The 19,608-nt window shown below is 40.0% G+C and overlaps 1 protein-coding gene across 1 annotated transcript in view; it reads right to left on the bottom strand.

Annotated features, from left to right (window-relative positions):
* RYR3 (ryanodine receptor 3) overlaps positions 1–19,608 on the bottom strand; it is a 721,882-nt gene that overhangs the window by 601,756 nt on the left and 100,518 nt on the right. Inside the window, exon 2 of the mRNA XM_060262621.1 lies at positions 13,350–13,469. Within this exon, the coding sequence (XP_060118604.1) occupies positions 13,350–13,469 (120 nt within the window). The remainder of the gene's footprint in view (positions 1–13,349; positions 13,470–19,608) is intronic.

Genomic DNA, 19,608 nt, shown 5'->3' with positions numbered 1-19,608 from the left:
CCCGGTCGGAAGCCAGACTGGCACGGGTCTAAGACAGAAGCGTCATCTAGAAATCTCTGTAGCTGTAACGCCACTGCCCTCTCGATAATTTTACCTAAAAATGGTAAATTGGACACCGGTTGGTAGTTTGCCAATTCGGCCGGGTCTGCTGTAGGTTTTTTCAAGAGGGGGCGGACCAAGGCCTCTTTCAGAGGCGTTGGAAAATGCCCCTCTAGGAGGGATCTATTTATGATGTCCCATAAAGGACATCTAAGCTCCCTCTGGCAGGATTTAATCAGCCAAGAGGGGCAAGGGTCCAAATCACATGTTGTTGGGCGAGCAGCAGAGAGAATTCCATCAACTTCCTCCAAGCTGAGTGGGTCGAAGTGGTCCAGTACTAAATCTGAAGACAGGCGCGGAGCCTCAGTTTCACTTACTGTGTCTAATGTGATAGGCAGGTCTTGGCGGAGCGATGAGATTTTATCTGCAAAATATTTCGCAAATGCCTCACAGCCTATTTCTAATTCCCTAATATTTGGTTTGCCTTGTGGCAGTGTTATAAGATCTCCAATTACTCTAAACAATTGTGCTGGGCGCGATTTTGCAGATGCAATCTTGGCTGCAAAGTATTCTTTCTTTGCAGCCTTGACTGCCATCTCATAAGACCTCATAAGCGTTCTATAGGATGTTCTCGTCGCTTCGTCCCGAGTATGCCTCCACCGTCTCTCTAGTCGTCTGAGCCCTTGTTTCAGCTGGTGTAACTCCAAGGTATACCATGGTGCCAGCCTCTTGCGAGGGCGCAGAGGGCGCCGAGGTGCAATTTCATCGATAGCCCTGGATAGCTGGCCCTGCCAGACTTCCACCAGGTCATCGAGAGAATTGCCAGTGGGCCAGGGATCCCTCAGGGCTGTTTGGAACCGTTCCGGGTCCATCAAGCCCCGGGGGCAAGCCAAAATAGGCTCTCCGCCCATACAGGGTTGGGGCAACGTCTCCATACGGGCCTTAAGGGCTAGGTGGTCCGACCATGGAACCGCTTCAGCCGCAATATCGTTCACCAAAATCCCGGATGCAAAGATCAGGTCTAATGTGTGCCCGGCCTGATGCGTGGGAGTTGTGACAAATTGAGAGAGCCCCAGTGTCGCCATGGAAGACACTAGGTCCATCGCCTGAGTGGAGGCCGTGTCATCGGCATGGACATTGAAGTCACCCAGGACCATAAGCCCCGGGAACTCCAATGCCCAGCCCGCCACTGCCTCCAATAGTGATGGTAAGGCGCTGGCTGGTGCGTTGGGCGTACGGTACACCAGCCAGATCGCCAACCCCTCTCCAACATCCCACGTCAGGCCGGCACATTCAATGCCATCGATCCTTGGAGCCGGGAGAGCCCGAAAGGTGTAATCCTCCCGTATGAACAACGCTACCCCTCCCCCCCGCCCGTTATTCCGTGACTGGTGAAAGACCGAGTAGCCTGGGGGGGTCATCTGGGAGAGAGCTACTGTCTCTCCGTCCCGCACCCAGGTCTCAGTCACGCAAGCCAGGTCCACATCCTGTTGGAGTAAAAACTCCTTGAGGGTCGAGGTCTTGTTGTTGATAGACCTGGCGTTGCATAACACCAGTGACGGAGACGGGCATTTCCTCTTGGTCCCACTACCTACCACCGTTGGGATGGGAAGTAGACTAGAAGGTGGCCGAGCACCGTTTTGTCTCTGTCTCCTTCTCTTGTGTAACTGTCTATTCCCACCGTCATATCTTCCCCTCCCCAGGAGCACTGGAATCCCTTGGGCAGACATCCGCACTTGTCTGGATAGCTCACAGTATGTCCTCTTACGATTGATCTCCTAATCTATCCCTACCTGTTATTTAACTTATCCCCCCCCCCCACCAACTCCTCCTATTCTTGGCTGCTAACTCACTAATTACATCTTAATTTAATTAATTTAATAACCCAACCCAATCTCCCCTTCTGATCAATTAATAAGAAATTATAAATTCAATCGATTCCAGCACAGTTAATAAATAAATAAATACTCCCTCCCACCATTCCTAGTTACTGTGCTAAAATTTGTAACCATCATGTTATGATTTTAAGAGTATTGTGCAGTAGTGAGATTGCACAATACTCACAAAATTGCTGTACTCAATAAATAGGTTTGCCAATCCCCAGTTGGGGGCAGGGGATTCCCCAGTTAAGAGACCCTCCCCCAGCTTCAGGGTTATCAGAAAGTGGGAGGGGGGAGGAAAATGGCTGCTGGCCACTCCATTATACCCTATGGAGACCAATTCCCATACAGTATAATGGAGAATTGGCCTACAGATATCTGGAGCTCCGAGGAGCTGTTTTTTTAGTTAAAGGCACCAAATTTTCAGCATAGCACCTGGTGCCTCTCTTTAAAACACCCCTCCCCCCAAGTTTCAAAAGGATTGCACCAGGGGGTCCAATTCTATGAGTCCCAAAAGAAGGTGCCCCTATCCTTTATTATTTCCAAATGGAGGGAAGGCATTAAAAGCTGTGCGGTCCCTTTAAATGTGATAATCATAACTCCCACCAGAGTTCAATCATGATTGTCACACCCTTGTTCCTGTCTCCACCCCCAAAGTTCCCAGATATTTCTTGAGTTGGACCTGGCAAAACTATCAATAAAGCAATGAAGAAAAGAGTTTATATTCATCAACTACTGGAATGTAGAACACTTTCTAATTGCAGTAATATAGTTCTCCTACTAATTGTATCAGATAGCTAAAGAAAACAAAAGTTTAACACAGATGAAATGAAGTATAGTGATTGAGCTGTTGCTCAGAAAGTCAAGCATCTAGCAGCTTCTGTTCTATTAAAAAAATTGGAAGCAATAAAAATGTCTTTGGCTTCATTCATCTATTGAATGCTAAAAACAAAATACAGCAGCTGTATTTTACAGATTCATCAAATGAGACAATGAACACTGCAACATACAATGAATGCAAAATTATTCCTAAAATCACCAGGGAAATTTCTTCAGGTTGTGAACAGACTATGAAACAAGATAAAGATAGTAAATTTGGCAGATTAATTAATTACGTGCTATATTTTTATAATGGGATGGACTATAACTGCAGCTTTAAACATATTGGCAAAATCAAGCCAAAGCATTTTTTGTTCCTATTAATTTTAGTGGGAATTAATCAAGCACGTGTCTAAAACTGCTACTGAAACCAATGGACATAGTTTCCTTTTTTCTGTACTGTTTTATTTTATTTACCAAAGTCAAAACATATAAACCTAGAATATAATTGTTATACACAAAACAAATACATAAAAGAGAATACCTGCATTATTTCTGGTGTATCTGATAGTCTGGGAGCTTTGAGTCTTGAAAGCTTACACCCTGGAAATATTGTTGGTCTTTAAGGTGCTTTTAAACTTGACTCTTGCTCTTCTACTGTTGATCATCACTGTTACCCATCTGAAACTATGTGCATTACTTCTGTTGAGGATATTGCATTCTGGTTCAGTAACAAGCAAATGTATTCCTTTTTTCTACAAATGAATTGTTTTGTGTAAAACAGGTATGTTTGACCACGCTCGCAGCACAATCATGAGAGATGTTCTGGCAGTGGCAGCCAGCCACTGATACAAAAGCAGCAGTGCTAGTCTATTCCTATGGCCATTCCACAGGGGAAATAAGAATACACACCCTTCAACCAGGCACACTGAAGTACATAACAATCCCAGCAACACCCACCAATCAGACAATGACATCTGATGATGACCCTGTGAGCGGCATTCATGGGCACAGCCAATCACTCCTTACTGATCTGGCCAATGCTCCTCAATACTACTCCCCGCCCCCCAGAGAGCCAGTAGACAAGAAGGAAAGGCACAGAAACAGTACAGCCCCAACAGAGGCATTTGGCCAGAGCACCCCACCCCCAGCCCATGGGGGAAGGGCAACCATGTGGCAGACAAGACACTGACCACTTCCCAAGCAAGGGCCTGACTGGCAGCAAAAGTGCTGCCCACATGCAACCATCCTTGCTCCAAGCCACACACTCCCTTTCCATTTTTTTTTTAAAAGACAATAAACCAGGCAGAGGACAGGCTTGATCTGCACATCCACAGTCCCCATTAGGGCTTGGTGATCTCCAAAGCCCCTGTTGGGCCAAAAAGATAGCTTCAAAGGTTGTGTGCCATCAGGCATTACCAGAGCTTTTTTTGTAGGAAAAGTCCAGCAGGAACTCATTTGCACATTAGGCCACACCCTCTGATGCCATGTGTTCCTGTGCGTTCCTGCTCAAAAAAACCCCTGGTCATTACAAACTCCATTGCAGCCTTGACATCACCTCTAGCCATATAGAGCCAGGCATATACCACTGCACAAACAGGCATGACTCAGTGGAAAAGCACTGGGAATAGCATAAACAGGCTTCTGGTTATATTGTCGCATGGAGAAAAGTTTTGAAGCTGAGTTGTTGAACTTGCAAACCTCATTTTGGCAGAGATGCTGCTCCCCAATTGATTTATGCTCCACCCATTGCAGCAGCTCCCTTGCATCCATCCTGGGTCCCCTACACCTACATCATGAAGCTGCATGGTTTATTAGATGCCAGAAGTGCTGTGAGGGAGTGGGGGAACCAGACACCAGAAAGACCAACAATAGCAATCCTAGCATGGGCCCACTTGGATATATGAAGGAGAATCACAGATGGGGAAGATGAGATGCGACAGGGAGGGATGGCTGCTAGTTTCTATCTGATCTGTACAACACAGACACACCCAACTTTATGGAGCAACAAATCAGGATGAGGTCTGAGAAACTGGGTTGCCAAATCCCTTTGTCCAGTATGACACCTTTGCCTTCATGAGCTTCTCCCTTGGACAACATGCATGTGAGTGAGACAGAATTGCTGGCTGAAAGGCTATTTGAGGCAGGATGCTTCAGAAACCATGCTAGAATCAGTAACTAAGCAGAACAGCAGGAACTGTGTCAATCATGCTTTCAAATCTCCCTGTTGAACCACCACCTGCACAGATGCTAAACAGAAACTGAATCAATAAATTTGCTGTGTCACCAAACTGAATCAATAAATTGTTGTCATTGCTTATGACTCTCACTTTATATTGCCTTGTGTTATTATTTTGATTGTTCGTTTATTCATTTGATTCTTATATTCGTATTCCTTAACATGTAATCACCATATATATTATTCATTGTATAATCTCCATGTAACCAGATTTTATATAGTAACTGTTAGCTGCAAGAGAGAGTTTGTGGTAACATCGGCCTTAGGATGTTACCTCTGGAATGTTATTATCTGGTATCCAAGAAACAGACATGACTAGCACAGGCAAATGCTACTGTCTGTGTAAAAAAACTAACCTTGAACTAAACATAGAGATATTGTAAAGGCTTGGGGATCTTTTTAAATGTGTGAAGGGCATGAACTCTAGGTGTGCAACCAAGAACAGTTATATCTATATATAAATATGTACTTCGTTTTGATTAAACCAGCTCTGGCAAGGATCACCTTGCTGAATGTTTGCTACTGATCTTTCAAATAAAGCTTTTTCTGCATTCCTCAACTGAATCTGGGCAAAACCTCACAATAATAATCATCTATATAATGAATTTTGTACAGTCTTGTTACTATAACTGAAATGAAAAGTTTGTAACCACTATTTAGAATACAGATAATCTATACACAGCTGCTAAATGCTGGATATTTATTAGATTTGGGTATTAATATTATTCTGACATTTCCTAAGAATTTATATATTCACCACAAACATCAATCAATGGATTGGGTATAGCATATTCAAATATTTTAAGACTGCACAGAAGTAAAATCATCTGAACCTAGTGCTTTGTTCATTTTAATCTCCTCATTACATCTATTTCATCTATTATGTTTTCAAGTGCTTTTTTATTTTACTTTCTTGCTTTATTTTTTAGTAATCTTTATATCTTTACAGATTTCTCTTTACAGATTATCTCTTTACAGATTTATCAGTTTTAGAGTTAATAACACCATTGAGATGTCCATTTCTGCAGCGTGAAAATTTTTTCCAACAACTTCACTCAATTCTGGACATTTCTTTTGCCTCCAGTACTTCGCAAAAACAATTCTTGCTGCAGTCAAAATATATATTGCTATGTGCTCATCCTCTGGTAACACTTCTGATCTAACAAATGACAGGAGCATTAATTTAGGTTTAAACTGAATGTTGGTTCCAAGAATCGCCTTTAACATATCATAAACTCTCAGCCAGAATTTTTTAGTGATTTTACATTTCCACCAGACGTGATAAAAGGAGCCTATTTCCAGCTCACACTTCCAACACTTAGGGGATATAACTTGAGTGATTTTAGATAACTGGAGAGGAGTGATATACCACCTGTGAAATAACTTTAAAAAATTCTCTCGAAAGTTTACGGGTTTTATAACTTTATAATTAGTTTTCCAGAATATTTCCCATTGCTTTAACTCAATATTTTTTTGGAAGTTCTGAGACCATTTAATCATCGGTTCTTTAACAACTTCGTCCTCCAACTTTATTTGAATAATATAATTATAAATTGTCTTAATTACTTTATCTTCTTTTAAAAGTAAGATCTTATCAAAATCAAAATTGGCTTTAGTAAATCCTACCCTCTTATCTTTGTTATACTTTGTAATAATCTGGTTCATAGTCCACCAGTCTAGTTTTATCCCACAAGAGTCTAAATCTTTTTTTTTTAGCTTGCCTTCATCGTCTAGCAACTCTTGGTATCTTAACCTCTTTGAGGTATTCCATAAGACTGGCTGAATTGAGGCCTCTTCCGGAGATATCCACCTCGGGGTCTTATTATAAATCATTGTTCTGATTTTTAGCCAAACTTCATATATTGCTTTACGAATTAGATGGTTTTTAAAATATTTTTGGGCTTTAGTTATATACCATATATGTGCATGCCAACCTGCATGCAGATCAAAGCCTTCTAAAGCTAATAACCGGTTATTTTCTAGGGTTATCCAGTCCTTCATCCAAAGTAGAACGCAGGCCTTATAATAACAGTCCCAATCCGGTAGGCCCAGACCTCCATTTTCCTTTTTGTCTTTCAAGATTTTCCACTTTACTCTTGGCTTTTTCCCTTGCCAAATAAAAGATTTGACCAGTTGATCTAATTTAATGAAAAAGACTTTCTTACTACAAAGTTAATCATTTGGAAAAAAACCATAACCTTTGGGAGGATATTCATTTTGATAAGCGCGATCCTTCCCATGAATGACAAATTCATATTTCCCCACCTTTTAAGTAGATACTCTATCTCTTTTAACAGGAGTATGAAATTATTCTCATAAAGTTCACTACACTTATTTGAGACTGTTATACCCAGATATTTTACTTTTTTTTCTATACGGAATCCTGTTCCTACTTCGAGTTCTTTGTTTTCCTGTGCTGACATATTTTTTGTGAGAATTTTTGATTTTTGTTTATTCACCCTTAGCCCAGTAACATAACCAAACTCGGTGAGCTCTCTTAGAATCTCCTCAACAGACTCAGATACATTTTGTGAAATCAGTACCATGTCATCTGCGTAGGATAGAACCTTATATACTTCATCTTTTACCTTTAACCCTTTAATTTTGCTATTGCTTCTTATAGCGTTATTTAAACTCTCTATAGTTAGCACAAATAATAACGGAGAGAGGGGACATCCTTGTCTTGTTCCTTTTCGAATTTTTATCTCGTCTGTCAAAGTTCCATTAATGATTATTTTAGCTACCTGGTCGTTGTAAAGTCCTCTCCAAAATCCCTTATCCTTAAAACTTGAAACATAAATTGCCAACTTAAATTATCAAATGCTTTCTCTATATCCAGAAAAAATAAAATCATCTGCTTCTCCCTGTGTAGTTCATAATACTCCATGATATTTGACAAAATTCTTATATTGGACCTCATATATCTCTTCGGGAGGAAACCTGATTGGTCCAGATGAATTAAAGTTCTCAGAATCTTCTTCAATCTGTTAGCCAAGATGGTGGTGTATATTTTGTAATCTACATTGAGTAATGAAATTGGGCGATAATTTTTAATATCATCGGCATTTTCTACGGTTTTTGGTATTAAAACCACATTCGCCTGTTTCCATGATTCGGTATACTAGCTGAAAACCAAACTTCTTCAATTAATTTTTAAAATTGCGTTATAATATTTTCTTTAAATACAATATAAAACTCCGCAGGAATTCCATCCGGACCTGCCGCCTTGTTTTTCTTTAGTTTTGCCCATGCTTCCTCTATTTCAAACATTGTAAATGGACTATTCAGGATGTTCTTCTGTTCCTCAGTTATCTTTTGTGTTAATTTATCTTTTAAATATAGACTTTGTTTGTCATAATTTATATCTGCGGCTTTGTAAAGTTCAGAGTAGAAATTCCATATAATCTTTTTCATATCCTCTATAAATATTTTGTGCTTACCCTCTTTATCTTTCAATACCTTTATTGTTTTCTTTTCTCGTTCTTTTCTAATTCTATATGCAAGCCATTTACCCGGTTTATTCACATGTTCAAAAAATTGTTGTTTCGCAAATCGAATTTTTTCCTCCATTTCTGATAGAAATATAAGATGCATCTTATGCTGCAAAATTTTTAATTCTGTTTTTATTTCCTTTAAGGTTGGTCTATCTTTTAATTGTCTCTCCTTTCGTTTAATTGTTTCCGTTAATTCTACTAGACTCTTGTTCTCTACTCTTTTCTTAAAAGCACTAAAGCTTATGACCAAGCCTCTTAAGTACGCTTTACTTGTCTCCCAAACTATCTTGTTGGACATCTCTTTCTGAGTATTTAATTGAAAAAAAATTCTCATCTCTTCCTCTATAAATCTAATAAATTGTTTATCCTCTGTCAGTTTTGGGCTCATTCTCCAGCCTGCTTTTTTCTTAACATCTAAGAGATGCAACATAATAGGACTATGATCTGCTATTGTGTTTGGTAGGATTTCCACCTCCTCAATTAGCTTCATTAATCCTACCCCAACCCATGCCATGTCGATGCGGGACCAAGAGTTATGCCTCCCAGAAAAAAAAGTAAAATCTTTTTTATTAGGATTCAATGTCCGCCACGCATCCACAAAAGCAAATTCGTCCACCATTCTAAAAAACACCTCAGGCAAGATATTGCTTCTACTTGGCTTAAATTTATTCTTTTTGTTTCTTGAGCTTCTGTCCAATTCTGGGCAGCTCACAGCATTAAAGTCCCCAATAAGACAAATCTTCTCATAATTACTGGAGCTTATCTCATGATACAACTCCTTGTAAAAACTCCCCTGATTTTCATTAGGTGCATAAATGTTAACTAAGAGAATTTTTTGTTGATCTTTTATTATTTCAATTCCTTGGAATCTTGCATCTTTAGCTTGAAAAATCAACTTTGCTTGGATGTTATCCCTAATATATGTAACTAGACCTCGTTTTTTCTTCTCTAACTCTGACGTTATAAACGCCCTCCCTAGTTTCCTATTGTGTAATAAATGCTCATCTTTTCTTTTCATATGCGTCTCCTGCAGACATACTATGTCTGCTTTAAATTTTTTCAACTGTAGGAAGACACATTTTCTTTTCTGAGGGACATTTAAGCCATTGACATTTAATGATAATAATTTCATTCTGTTTACCATTTTTTATTTTCTAGAGTTCTTTACGTTCCCCTTGCTGATTTCTCTTTTTTTTTGTAGCCTGGTTTCTCTTTGGGACAAACTTTCTTCTGGGGTGACCTCCCCCTCTTCCTGATCATTTGTGTATGATAAATCTACCAGTTCAGCTATCCCACATTGACTTTCCCTGGTTTGCCTCTCGCTTGAATTTCTCCTTTCAACTTTCTTTGGCCAATTCCTGGTTTGTGTTCTTATGAATTCATCTACTTTCTCCAATGAATCAATTTTGAATCTAGTGTTTACATATGTAAATAATAACCCCTCAGGAACTAGCCATCTATAAATTATCTCCTTTTCTTGCAACATTTGTGCCAATTTTGAATAAGCTTTCCTCTTGTGTCTTATTGACCATGGTATCTCTCTCAAAACTTTAATCTTAGTTCCTTTAAACATCAGTGGTTGTTCTCTTGCTTCTCTCCATAGTCTATCTTTTAAACCCCTTCGGACGAATTTTACATGTACTTCTCTAGGAAGATCGTTCTTTTTTGCATATTGGGTATTAACTCTATAAATAAAATCAAATTCTTTTTCAATATCCTCCTTTTTCATCTTTAACCTCTCTGCCACCACCTCTGTCATAACATTAGCAATATTCTCATTTTTTTCTTCTGGGATATTCAAAAATCTAAGAATATACTCGGCTTGCGCCATTTCTAGTTTTACCATTTTCTCCTCATATTCTCCCTGTTTTAATTCTATTTCTTTTACCCTATCTTCAGTTAAGCTAAGCTTATCTTCAATGGATCGGGTGATTTTTACCACCTCATTTATGTCTTGCTTTGTGTCTTTAATTTTATAGTCAAGAGCCTCTAACTTGGATGCCAATCCTTCAATCTGATTACTCAGGGTCGTCTGTACTTGGTTCAAGGCATCCAAGAAAGAGTTCTGGATTTCTTTGAGAGATTCCTGGGAAATTGTTGCTCCCACTGACTTGGGTTGCCCCGGGGAAAATTTAGACTTAACTTGTTGGGACATTCTAATTGTCAGTTATGTATGGGAAGCCCCCTCACTTTACTGTCCCAAAACCCCTGAGTTTCCCCAGAGAAAAAAAGAAATATAGTCCACTCAAAATCCTCCCAATCCTGAACCCCCACAAACGTCACACAGTCACAGCCTCTGCACTTCAATTCTTCAGAAAAGACTCAGTCCCAGTATCCAGACTATCAATGTCTGTCTATGCTGTTTCTGCAAGATCTCCTTTCCCCTGTATTGTGAGGGCGTTTCTTCTTCCGCTGTAGCTCCTGCCTTCTCCCTCGCTTCACAACAGAGAGTCTCATTCAGCTAATTAGTGCAGTTCAACCGTCCCACCGTTAATGGTCGCTGCGAGGAAGGTCTCAACTTGTCTCAGCTTGTTAGTCCAGCCTCACTCACACAGCTCCAAAACCCCACCGCCAGCTCTCTAGTTGAGTCCCTTTCTTCTATTTGGAGTCGTTACTCCTCCAGGTCCTTTCCCACACCGACTGCCTTAGCCGCAAGCAAAGCTCCACCTCAGTCTCTCCTCAACCACGATCAGCCACGGTCTTCAAAGGGAGCCATCTCAGTTTCCTCCTTTCTTAGCCACCAGAAAGGTCGGATAGAGTCGAAGAAACAAAAAAAAAGGACAGAAAAGCGACCAAAAGAAACAAACTTCTCCCTTACCGCCTTCCCCAAACACCTCTGTGTTCTGGCGGCAGGAGCTAAACCACCCGTGGGCGCTACTCGGCTCTGGGACAAGGTAAGAAGGGAGATACCTTGCGAATTCGTTTTGCTCTGGTATCTTCCCTCGCCCCCTCAGAGTACCTGCCTCCTCTGACTGGAGGTCAGTACGGACCCTAGAGTCCCCCAAAAAAGCCATAGTTCAGCGTGCCTCTGGAGAGCTTCCCGAGACCGCGCCGCTCCGCTCCGCCACAAACCGGAAGTCATCTTATCAAATTTGTTAAAAGGGATACCTGAAAATGAAGCTTCTACCAAATGGGGAAAATTTTACAAGTGGATAGGGAGAAATAAGTAACTGATCAGACCAGGTATTATCTGCGTTAGTCTTGTAAATGATAAATTTATGTATACTTTTGTGCTGAATAACACCATTCAGATCTCTGCCAACAATTATTTCTTTTTATGCAATTTCCAATAACATATTCCAAAAATATTTCTAAGAACACAGTGATCAATTGGGAGCATATGGATAACATAATGCAATTTTACAATATGGTTGAAAATTAGCAGGATGTTTAACTGTTCAGATCAAGTTGGATTGTATTCAATAAAATTAGTATGGTCACCTAAAAAAAAATAAGAAGTTGCTGCATAAAGATAATGCTTGACTGAAACCATTACAATATTATCAAACTTCACTTATATATGAGTGCACTTTTATTAAGTTCTGATTTCTACTTGTTATCTTAATGATAATTTATTCTCCATGTTCTCTCTTATCCATAGATCATAATAAAAAGAAACTTTCTTCAGTATTCAAATATACAAATCAAATATGCATCTACCTCATAATATCCTTTCAAAACCCTTTTATTTTAATACAAATATTACACACACACAAAAATGAGTTTTCAGTCAAACATAAAGAGACTTCCCAGTCCAAATATATTATTTATATTCTGATAACAAAAACATTGAAGAATTGGTGATAATACATTATAAAGGTAAAGTAGTCCCCTGTGCAAGCACCAGTCATTTCCGACTCTGGGGTGATGTTGCTTTCACAAGGTTTTCATGGCAGACTTTTTATGGGGTGGTTTGCCATTGCCTTCCCCAGTCATCTACACTTCCCCCCAGCAAGCTGGGTAGTCATTTTACCAACCACAGAAGGATGGAAGGCTGAGTCAACCTGAGCCAGCTACCTGAAACCACCTTCTGTCGGAATCGAACTCAGGTCATGAGCAGAAAGTTCGAACTTCATTATCGCAGCTTTACCACTCTGCGCCACGGGGCTCTTTAATACATTATACAACCCACATAAAACATTGTTCTATAAACATTTTGAAATCTCATCCTTAACACACACAAAAAGACCTAAATCAAGGGAGTAGAAAAAAGGGGGAGAGAATGATGGGGCAAATGCTATGAAATCCCAGATGGGATGTCACAGTGTCCACTACACTCTTGAAGTTCACCCAATCACTTCCTAGTAAAATAGACCTGTTTCTCATTGTTTCAAAAATCTCTTTTTTCTTCCTGGTAATTCTGTGGTGGATAAGGTTAACTGTAGGTTTTACCAAGGAAAGGCAGGAGTATATGCTCAGAAACACCATCACAATTTACTTCAGGGGCAGCTAGCTGTAAGTAGTGCCAAGCATTGGCTCACTTGTAAGTACGTATTTTTTGTACCCTTCCCCTGTATGTGGTACACAGAGTATATGTTGGGGAAGTGTGGTGTGCATAGCAGTCCTTAAGTATTCTTTAAAATTTTACATACAACTATCAGGGACACTGTACAGAGGGCAGGCTATTTCCTGCCAAAAAAAATCACTCCAAGCTGCCATAATGGGAGTTTTGTATTTTGAAGTGCAAAGTAGTTAGCATCCAAAGATTTAACTAGAGAACACGCAGTTAAAATTCAATGAATTAAAAAAGAAATAATTCAATATTTTACATTTTATATATTGTTTATTACAGACAACACAAATAAAAAATAAATAAACATTTTTTGATTAATTACCATCAATTGCACTAACTAAACCCCTTGCAGAAGTGATTCTTACTTTAGCTTCTGAAGTTGGTTCCAGGAAACACAGGCGATTCCCAAGCCCCTCAGCTGCTAGGCAGAATTTTCGCTGTTCTTTGTGAATACTGGCAATACACTGAAGTACTACTTCATCATCCTGTCAGGAAACATGAAAACCAGTGAGAAAACACCTACAAATAATGTATTTGTTTTAAAATGGTAATTTTTCACATAAAGAATTACAAGAGAAAATTTTTCACATAATTATAAGAGAAAATATGTCAGTCATATACTGCTCTATATTTGTACCAATAAAGGACAAGGTTAGACTAGAGCTTGGTTAGCATTCCACAAGGGTTAGTAAAAGGAGAAAAAATCCATGAAAAATTACTAATACAGGTTAAATCCACAATTCAGTCACAATTCATATAAAGCTCAATAATTTATAGGAAAAAAAGTCTTAAAGAACACAGTGATTTCTTATATAGCTTCACAATATGCCCAAGTGTTTACAGGTAAGTTCTATATAGACAACGTGCTAGTGCAATACTTTGAAAAAGTCCTCAAACACTTTCCAAATCATGTGTAGACGTCATGGAAGACCCTTAATGTGGATAGCCAGTGTTTCAATGAGATCACATCATTGAGGAGGAATGCATTGGACAGTCCATCAAAGGTTTCAATAAAGATTTTTTATAGAGTGTCCAGCACAATGTCTCAGAAGTGGTGAGCTTCCTCCATTGCTCTAGCACTTTGTCTATGTAAAACTTACCTGTAAACGCTTGGCCGTATTGTGAAGCTATATAAGAAATCACTGTGGTCTTTAAGACTTTTTTCCTATAAATTATGGGGCTTTATATGAATTGTGACTGAATTATGGATTTAACCTGTATTAGTAGTTTTTCACAGATTTTTTCTCCATTCACTGTCTGTTTTTCCATGATTCTTTTCTTACTCCATTCCACAAGGGTTGTCAGGCCATTGTCTGGCATCCCAGGAGCTTCAGAGGTGGGGCAAGGGACAGAAATGATGTTACATGACACAATGACTTCACTTCCAGGTGACTTCAGGCAATGTTATGGACTTCCCCAAAAAACTTTATGGTGATAACCAGAAGTGACATTGATGAGAGGTGAAAGTCATTCCTACCCTCTCGAAATACACGTTTCTCCCACCCACCCAGATGCAAGGAAAAGTGAGAAGGCCTATATGCCAGGAGGTTGCCCACCCAAAGCAGGCAAGTGGTAAGACTGAATGCCTCTGCGGTTTCATCACTGTGTGAAATGAATCTCACGTGATCTTGGTATCTGGTTCTGGTTTTTGCCGCACCCAGATGAAAAGTAACTTATTCTGCCATGATACAGATCAACCAAAGTCTTATATATTGGTACTGATCTCATAAAATTGCCTCTATATTTTCTAATCCCTTTCTCATTACAGCTATTTAAAAAACTTGCTTTGTGGAAAAAATACAGCTCAGCATTTTACACAGCTATTGGATTTCATTTTTAAAAGAGTTGCAAAGTTATTTGAAAACTGCATATTCCTAGACCAGACTTCACTTTGCTTAAAGTTTAGAAGTGGTGCTAGGACCAGGACATTGTTATCTTGATGAAAAATTAAAGACATTATTAATGCAAAAGTTTTATTGACTTTCCACTGAAGTAAATCTATAAATTTTCTTCACAATACAAGTTATGATTGCTGGACATACTTTTCAATGATTTCAATACATTTCTTATTGAAAATTACATAAAATGATCAGAAACACCACAATAATAAGTGTGAAAGTGCACAGGTTTGCAATCAGGGCGGACTATCAGTTCTTATAATATTTCTTCTCTCCCACCTTGGATTTATTTATTTCTGTTTATCATCCTGATGCCTGCCTTAGAGTGTAAGGCAGACCTCATTTTGGGCAGGAGCTCACAGGAGTGGAGCTCCAGAAACTCTAAATATTATTGTGCTCTTTCTTTCTTATCCCCCCTTCAAATACTTTCTTATGGGCTCCATTGTTCAACCCCCCTGTGAGAATTTTGTTGTACTTTAAGATTTGACAAACTTTCTAATATTTTCCCCCACAAAAAATGGGGAAATAACCAAAATATATAAAGCAGGCAGATGAAAGTCATTGTCATGCCACTGTGGCCACATTGTTGTTGTTGTTCAGTCACACAGTCGAGTCCGACTCTTTGCAACCCCATGGACAAAGTCATGCCAGGCCCTCCTGTCTTCCACCATCCTCCGAAGTCTGCTCAAATTCATGTTAGTAACATCAGTATTTCTGTCAGTTAACTGGTATGACTCTGTCCCACCTCTCTTGCTGCAGCCCAAAATACTGTTCTTGAGGGATAAATTAAAGTGGGAAAGCAGCAAAAATTGCCTCCCATCTGTTAACAGAAATGTTCTGTGGGATCCATGCTCATTAATGTAAGGCCAACTTATGCTGTCCTGCAAAACTGCTTCTAGAAGGAAAAAGAAAATCCACAGAATGGATATGCAGTTTTGGGGGACTCTCCTCAAAACCCCCTGCTCCCCAGAGCCACTTTTCCCACGACTATTACAGTGAGGAAGTGGCTAATTGGGCTTTCCCCATCATTGTTGGCAATGGGCCTTTTGGGGAGCCCAAAGACAGGGACCCCCTGGCCCAATCTTTTTGGGACTTGGGGGGGTTGGAGGGGAGAGTCCCCTGCAAATTTGGGGGCTCTCCCTCAAACCCCTGCCCCCCAGTAGCCTCTAATTATGCCCTATGTTGCCATTGATTTCAATGGCCCATAGGGTATAATGATGGAATAGGAGAGCCCCCCAAACTGCTGTGCAGCTTCAGGGCACTGTTCCACACAAAACCCACAAGGCCAAAAAAAAATGGATCAGGGGGTCCAATTCCTGGGGCACCCAAAGCCAAACCTAACCACATCAGAGAATCTCTATAGGACCAAAATGCACTACATCTCTCTATCTACTCTATGAACCCTGCAGGCCTGGAAGCAATATAAACCCAGTTGCCAACGTCACTGCCACACAAAACACAATCTGCTCAAGGTCTGCTCTGCAGACCTGGCTGCAGCAAACCCAGATGCCAGCTCTCCAGCCCTGCCCCAAACAACACGGGGAGAGCTGGCCAACCACAACAAGCCTGCTGGTTCTGGGTCTCTCACCCAGGTGCCAGCTTCCCTGCCACAGAACACACAATCTACAGATGCCAGCTCTCCAGCCCTGCCCCAAACAACACAGGGAGAGCTGGCCAACCACAACAAGCCTGCTGGTTCTGGGTCTCTCACCCAGGTGCCAGCTTCCCTGCCACAGAACACACAATCTACAGATGCCAGCTCTCCAGCCCTGCCCCAAACAACACGGAGAGAGCTGGCCAACCACAACAAGCCTGCTGGTTCTGGGTCTCTCACCCAGGTGCCAGCTTCTCTGCCACAGAACACACAATCTACTCTATAAAAACAAGAAAGTGACCCAGCCCACACACACCCTCGCCAACCCCCACACCAACCAGAGGTAATTTAAAAAAACAAAACAAAACCAGCAGAATCACAAAAGGCCAAGTGTTAAAAAAGTGGCCTTTTCACCAACAAGAAAGCTCAGGCCAAATAAGTCAACAACACCCCCACCCCTAAACCAAGAAAAGGGACAACAGGAGAAAAGGCCAAGCAACTCAAGTGTTAAAAATGGCCTTTTCACCAATAAGAAAGCTCAGGCCAAATCAGTCAACAACACCCCCCCCCTAAAACCAGAACCAGGAAAAGGGGGACAAAAGTGGCCTTTTAAACAATGGAAATTAGGCCAAACAGCACCCCTCCCCCCCCAAGAACCCAAAGAGAAGAGTAACAGCAGCAGCACAACATAGCAGCAACAAATCAAACACTGAATACTTTTAAAACAGTAAAAAAAATTAACTTTTAACAATACAGGAACTTTGCGACTTCCGGGGAAGGAAAATGCCGAGCTGAGCTGTCTCTCGTAACGGGAGCAGGCTGAAAGTTTTGTTTGGGGTAGTGGAGGGCAAACCAAAGCCCACTGCCTACCTTTCTCAGTGAGAGAAAGGTCCAAGACTTGCACAGAAACTTTGGAAAGAGATTTACCTTGGCTGAAAAGAAGCCCTGTAGGGGGTTTCTTTGAGGCTTTGAGGAGTCTCGGGAAGTTTGCATAGTCAGCGTCTGCAAGACTTTTCAGAGTCATTGATTTGACATAAGCTCGTCAGGATCCTAACCTTCTGGGACATTTCTAAACAACTAAAGCTTTGGAAGACCAGTGGAACTTGGATAACTGGAGAAAAAGGTACAGAAGCTCTCTTTTCACTCCGGAGCTATTTATAGACTAAAGGGACATATTAAAGGTGGGAAAAAGGAAAAAAATATATAAAGCTTGCAAGTAAAAGAAGCAAATGGTGAAGTTTGGACTGTTTTAATATAAAGGACAGTGTTAAAAACTGTTAAAAACTGAAAAGAGATCATTGTTTAGTCTACTTGCGGTTTGTTGAAAAGAAAACAGCCACGTCGCACTGGAATATACTGGAACGGACCTGCAACGCTTCTGAGCAAGACAGGAAGTGCGTCAAGTATCGTGAGATTTCCATGAGAGTTGATGGTGACAGAGACAGGAAGCAGTAAAGAAAAAAGCCTACTCTATACCATAGAGAAACATCAGCAGCCATTGCTGGGAGGTCCAATTTAAAACATTGTTTTTAAAAAGATTTGAGACTTTAAAAATTGACAGAATCAACTGGAAAAAGGGTAAGAAGACAAGAACTATTGACTATATTATTGGTGGGCTCCTGGGGTGATCTTAAAAGGAAAAAAAATTTTTTAAAAGGAGAAAAAATCGCGGCTGCCATTTTGGAATTTTTGAAGACTTTTTTGATAAATATCTCGGCTTTGGAGGCTCAGAAATCAGCGAAATTGGGCTTGCTGGAAAGGGCAAGCCCTACTCTATTGAACCTGACTGTCAGATTTTAGATTGGTGAGGTCAAAAATTTCGTCATTTTTTAAAGGGAAAAAAAATCTTAAAAATTTATATCTGGGTCTGGGAAGCTCAGAAGAAAACAGAATAAAGTTTAACTAAGAGAGAAAATTTAGACCTTTTGAACTTGGTAGTCAAACTTGTAATTTGTGAGACGGAAATTTTTGGTATTTTTATTTTTATCCCTTTGCTCTTTGCTTAAATGTCTGAGCCCAGGCAGCCCCGAACAAGGGCCCTTTCATTAGAAAAAATGCAGGACCAAATGGAGGCTATGGAAGCCAGAATTATGAAAGGAGTTAAGAAAATGATGGAAGAATCGAAGGAAGAACTTGTCACAGTGATTAAAAAAGAAGTGGATGAGCTCAAAAACCAAATTGGGGAAACAGCTAAGAAAGTGCAGGAGGTGGAAGAGAAAGTCAAAATACATGATACCACCTTGCTGAAAGTTCAAGAAAAAGTGACGATCCACGACTGCAAATTAATGGAAAATCAGATACGTTTGAGAGGAGTACCTGAGGAAGAGAATGATGATCTGAAAGGATATATAATAAACATAATTGCAGAATTCTTAGATGAAGACCCTGATAAGACTAAAAGCATGTACGATCACATGTATAGAGTTAACTCGCTTTATGCCAAAAAAAACAACTTACCAAGAGATGTTGTTGTAAGATTTATGACAAAGGAAATGGTGGGAAGGATCATGAAGAAAAATTTTGAAGAGTCATTGATAGTAAGAGGTAGCAGAGTGAGAATTATGAAGGAGCTACCTAAACAAGTGATAAACGACAGGAGAACATACAAAAAGTTGACAGAAAAATTGAAAGACAATGGCACAAGGTACAGATGGATAATCCCTGAGGGTTTGAGCTTTGAACTTCAGGGAAAGAGAGTCACAATTACAAATGCCCGAGAGTTGAGGAGATTTTTTGAAGAAAATAAAGAATTTGCACTATGATAGATTACAAATTATTGTCTTGGAATGTTAATGGACTAAATTCACCACAAAAAAGAAGGGCAACTTTTCATTGGATCAAGAAGCAAAATTGTAATATAATTTGTTTGCAAGAAGTTCACATCAAACAAAAGGATTATAAATTTTTATGGAACAAGCAACTGGGAAGGGAATTTTTTTCGTTAGCTGAACAGAAAAAAAGGGGAGTAGTTTTTTATATCAAACAAGATCTGGAGCCAAAATTGGTGTTTAAAGACAAAGATGGAAGATTTGTAGCAGTGGAAATAACATCAAATGGGAAAAAAACGCTGCTATTGGGACTATATGCACCTAATGGTGCAAAAGATGCTTTTTTAAAAGACATTACACAACA

Source organism: Heteronotia binoei, chromosome 21 (genome assembly GCF_032191835.1).
Source record: "Heteronotia binoei isolate CCM8104 ecotype False Entrance Well chromosome 21, APGP_CSIRO_Hbin_v1, whole genome shotgun sequence".
Lineage (NCBI taxonomy): Eukaryota > Metazoa > Chordata > Lepidosauria > Squamata > Gekkonidae > Heteronotia > Heteronotia binoei.
This window is presented reverse-complemented; position numbering and strand designations above follow the sequence as displayed.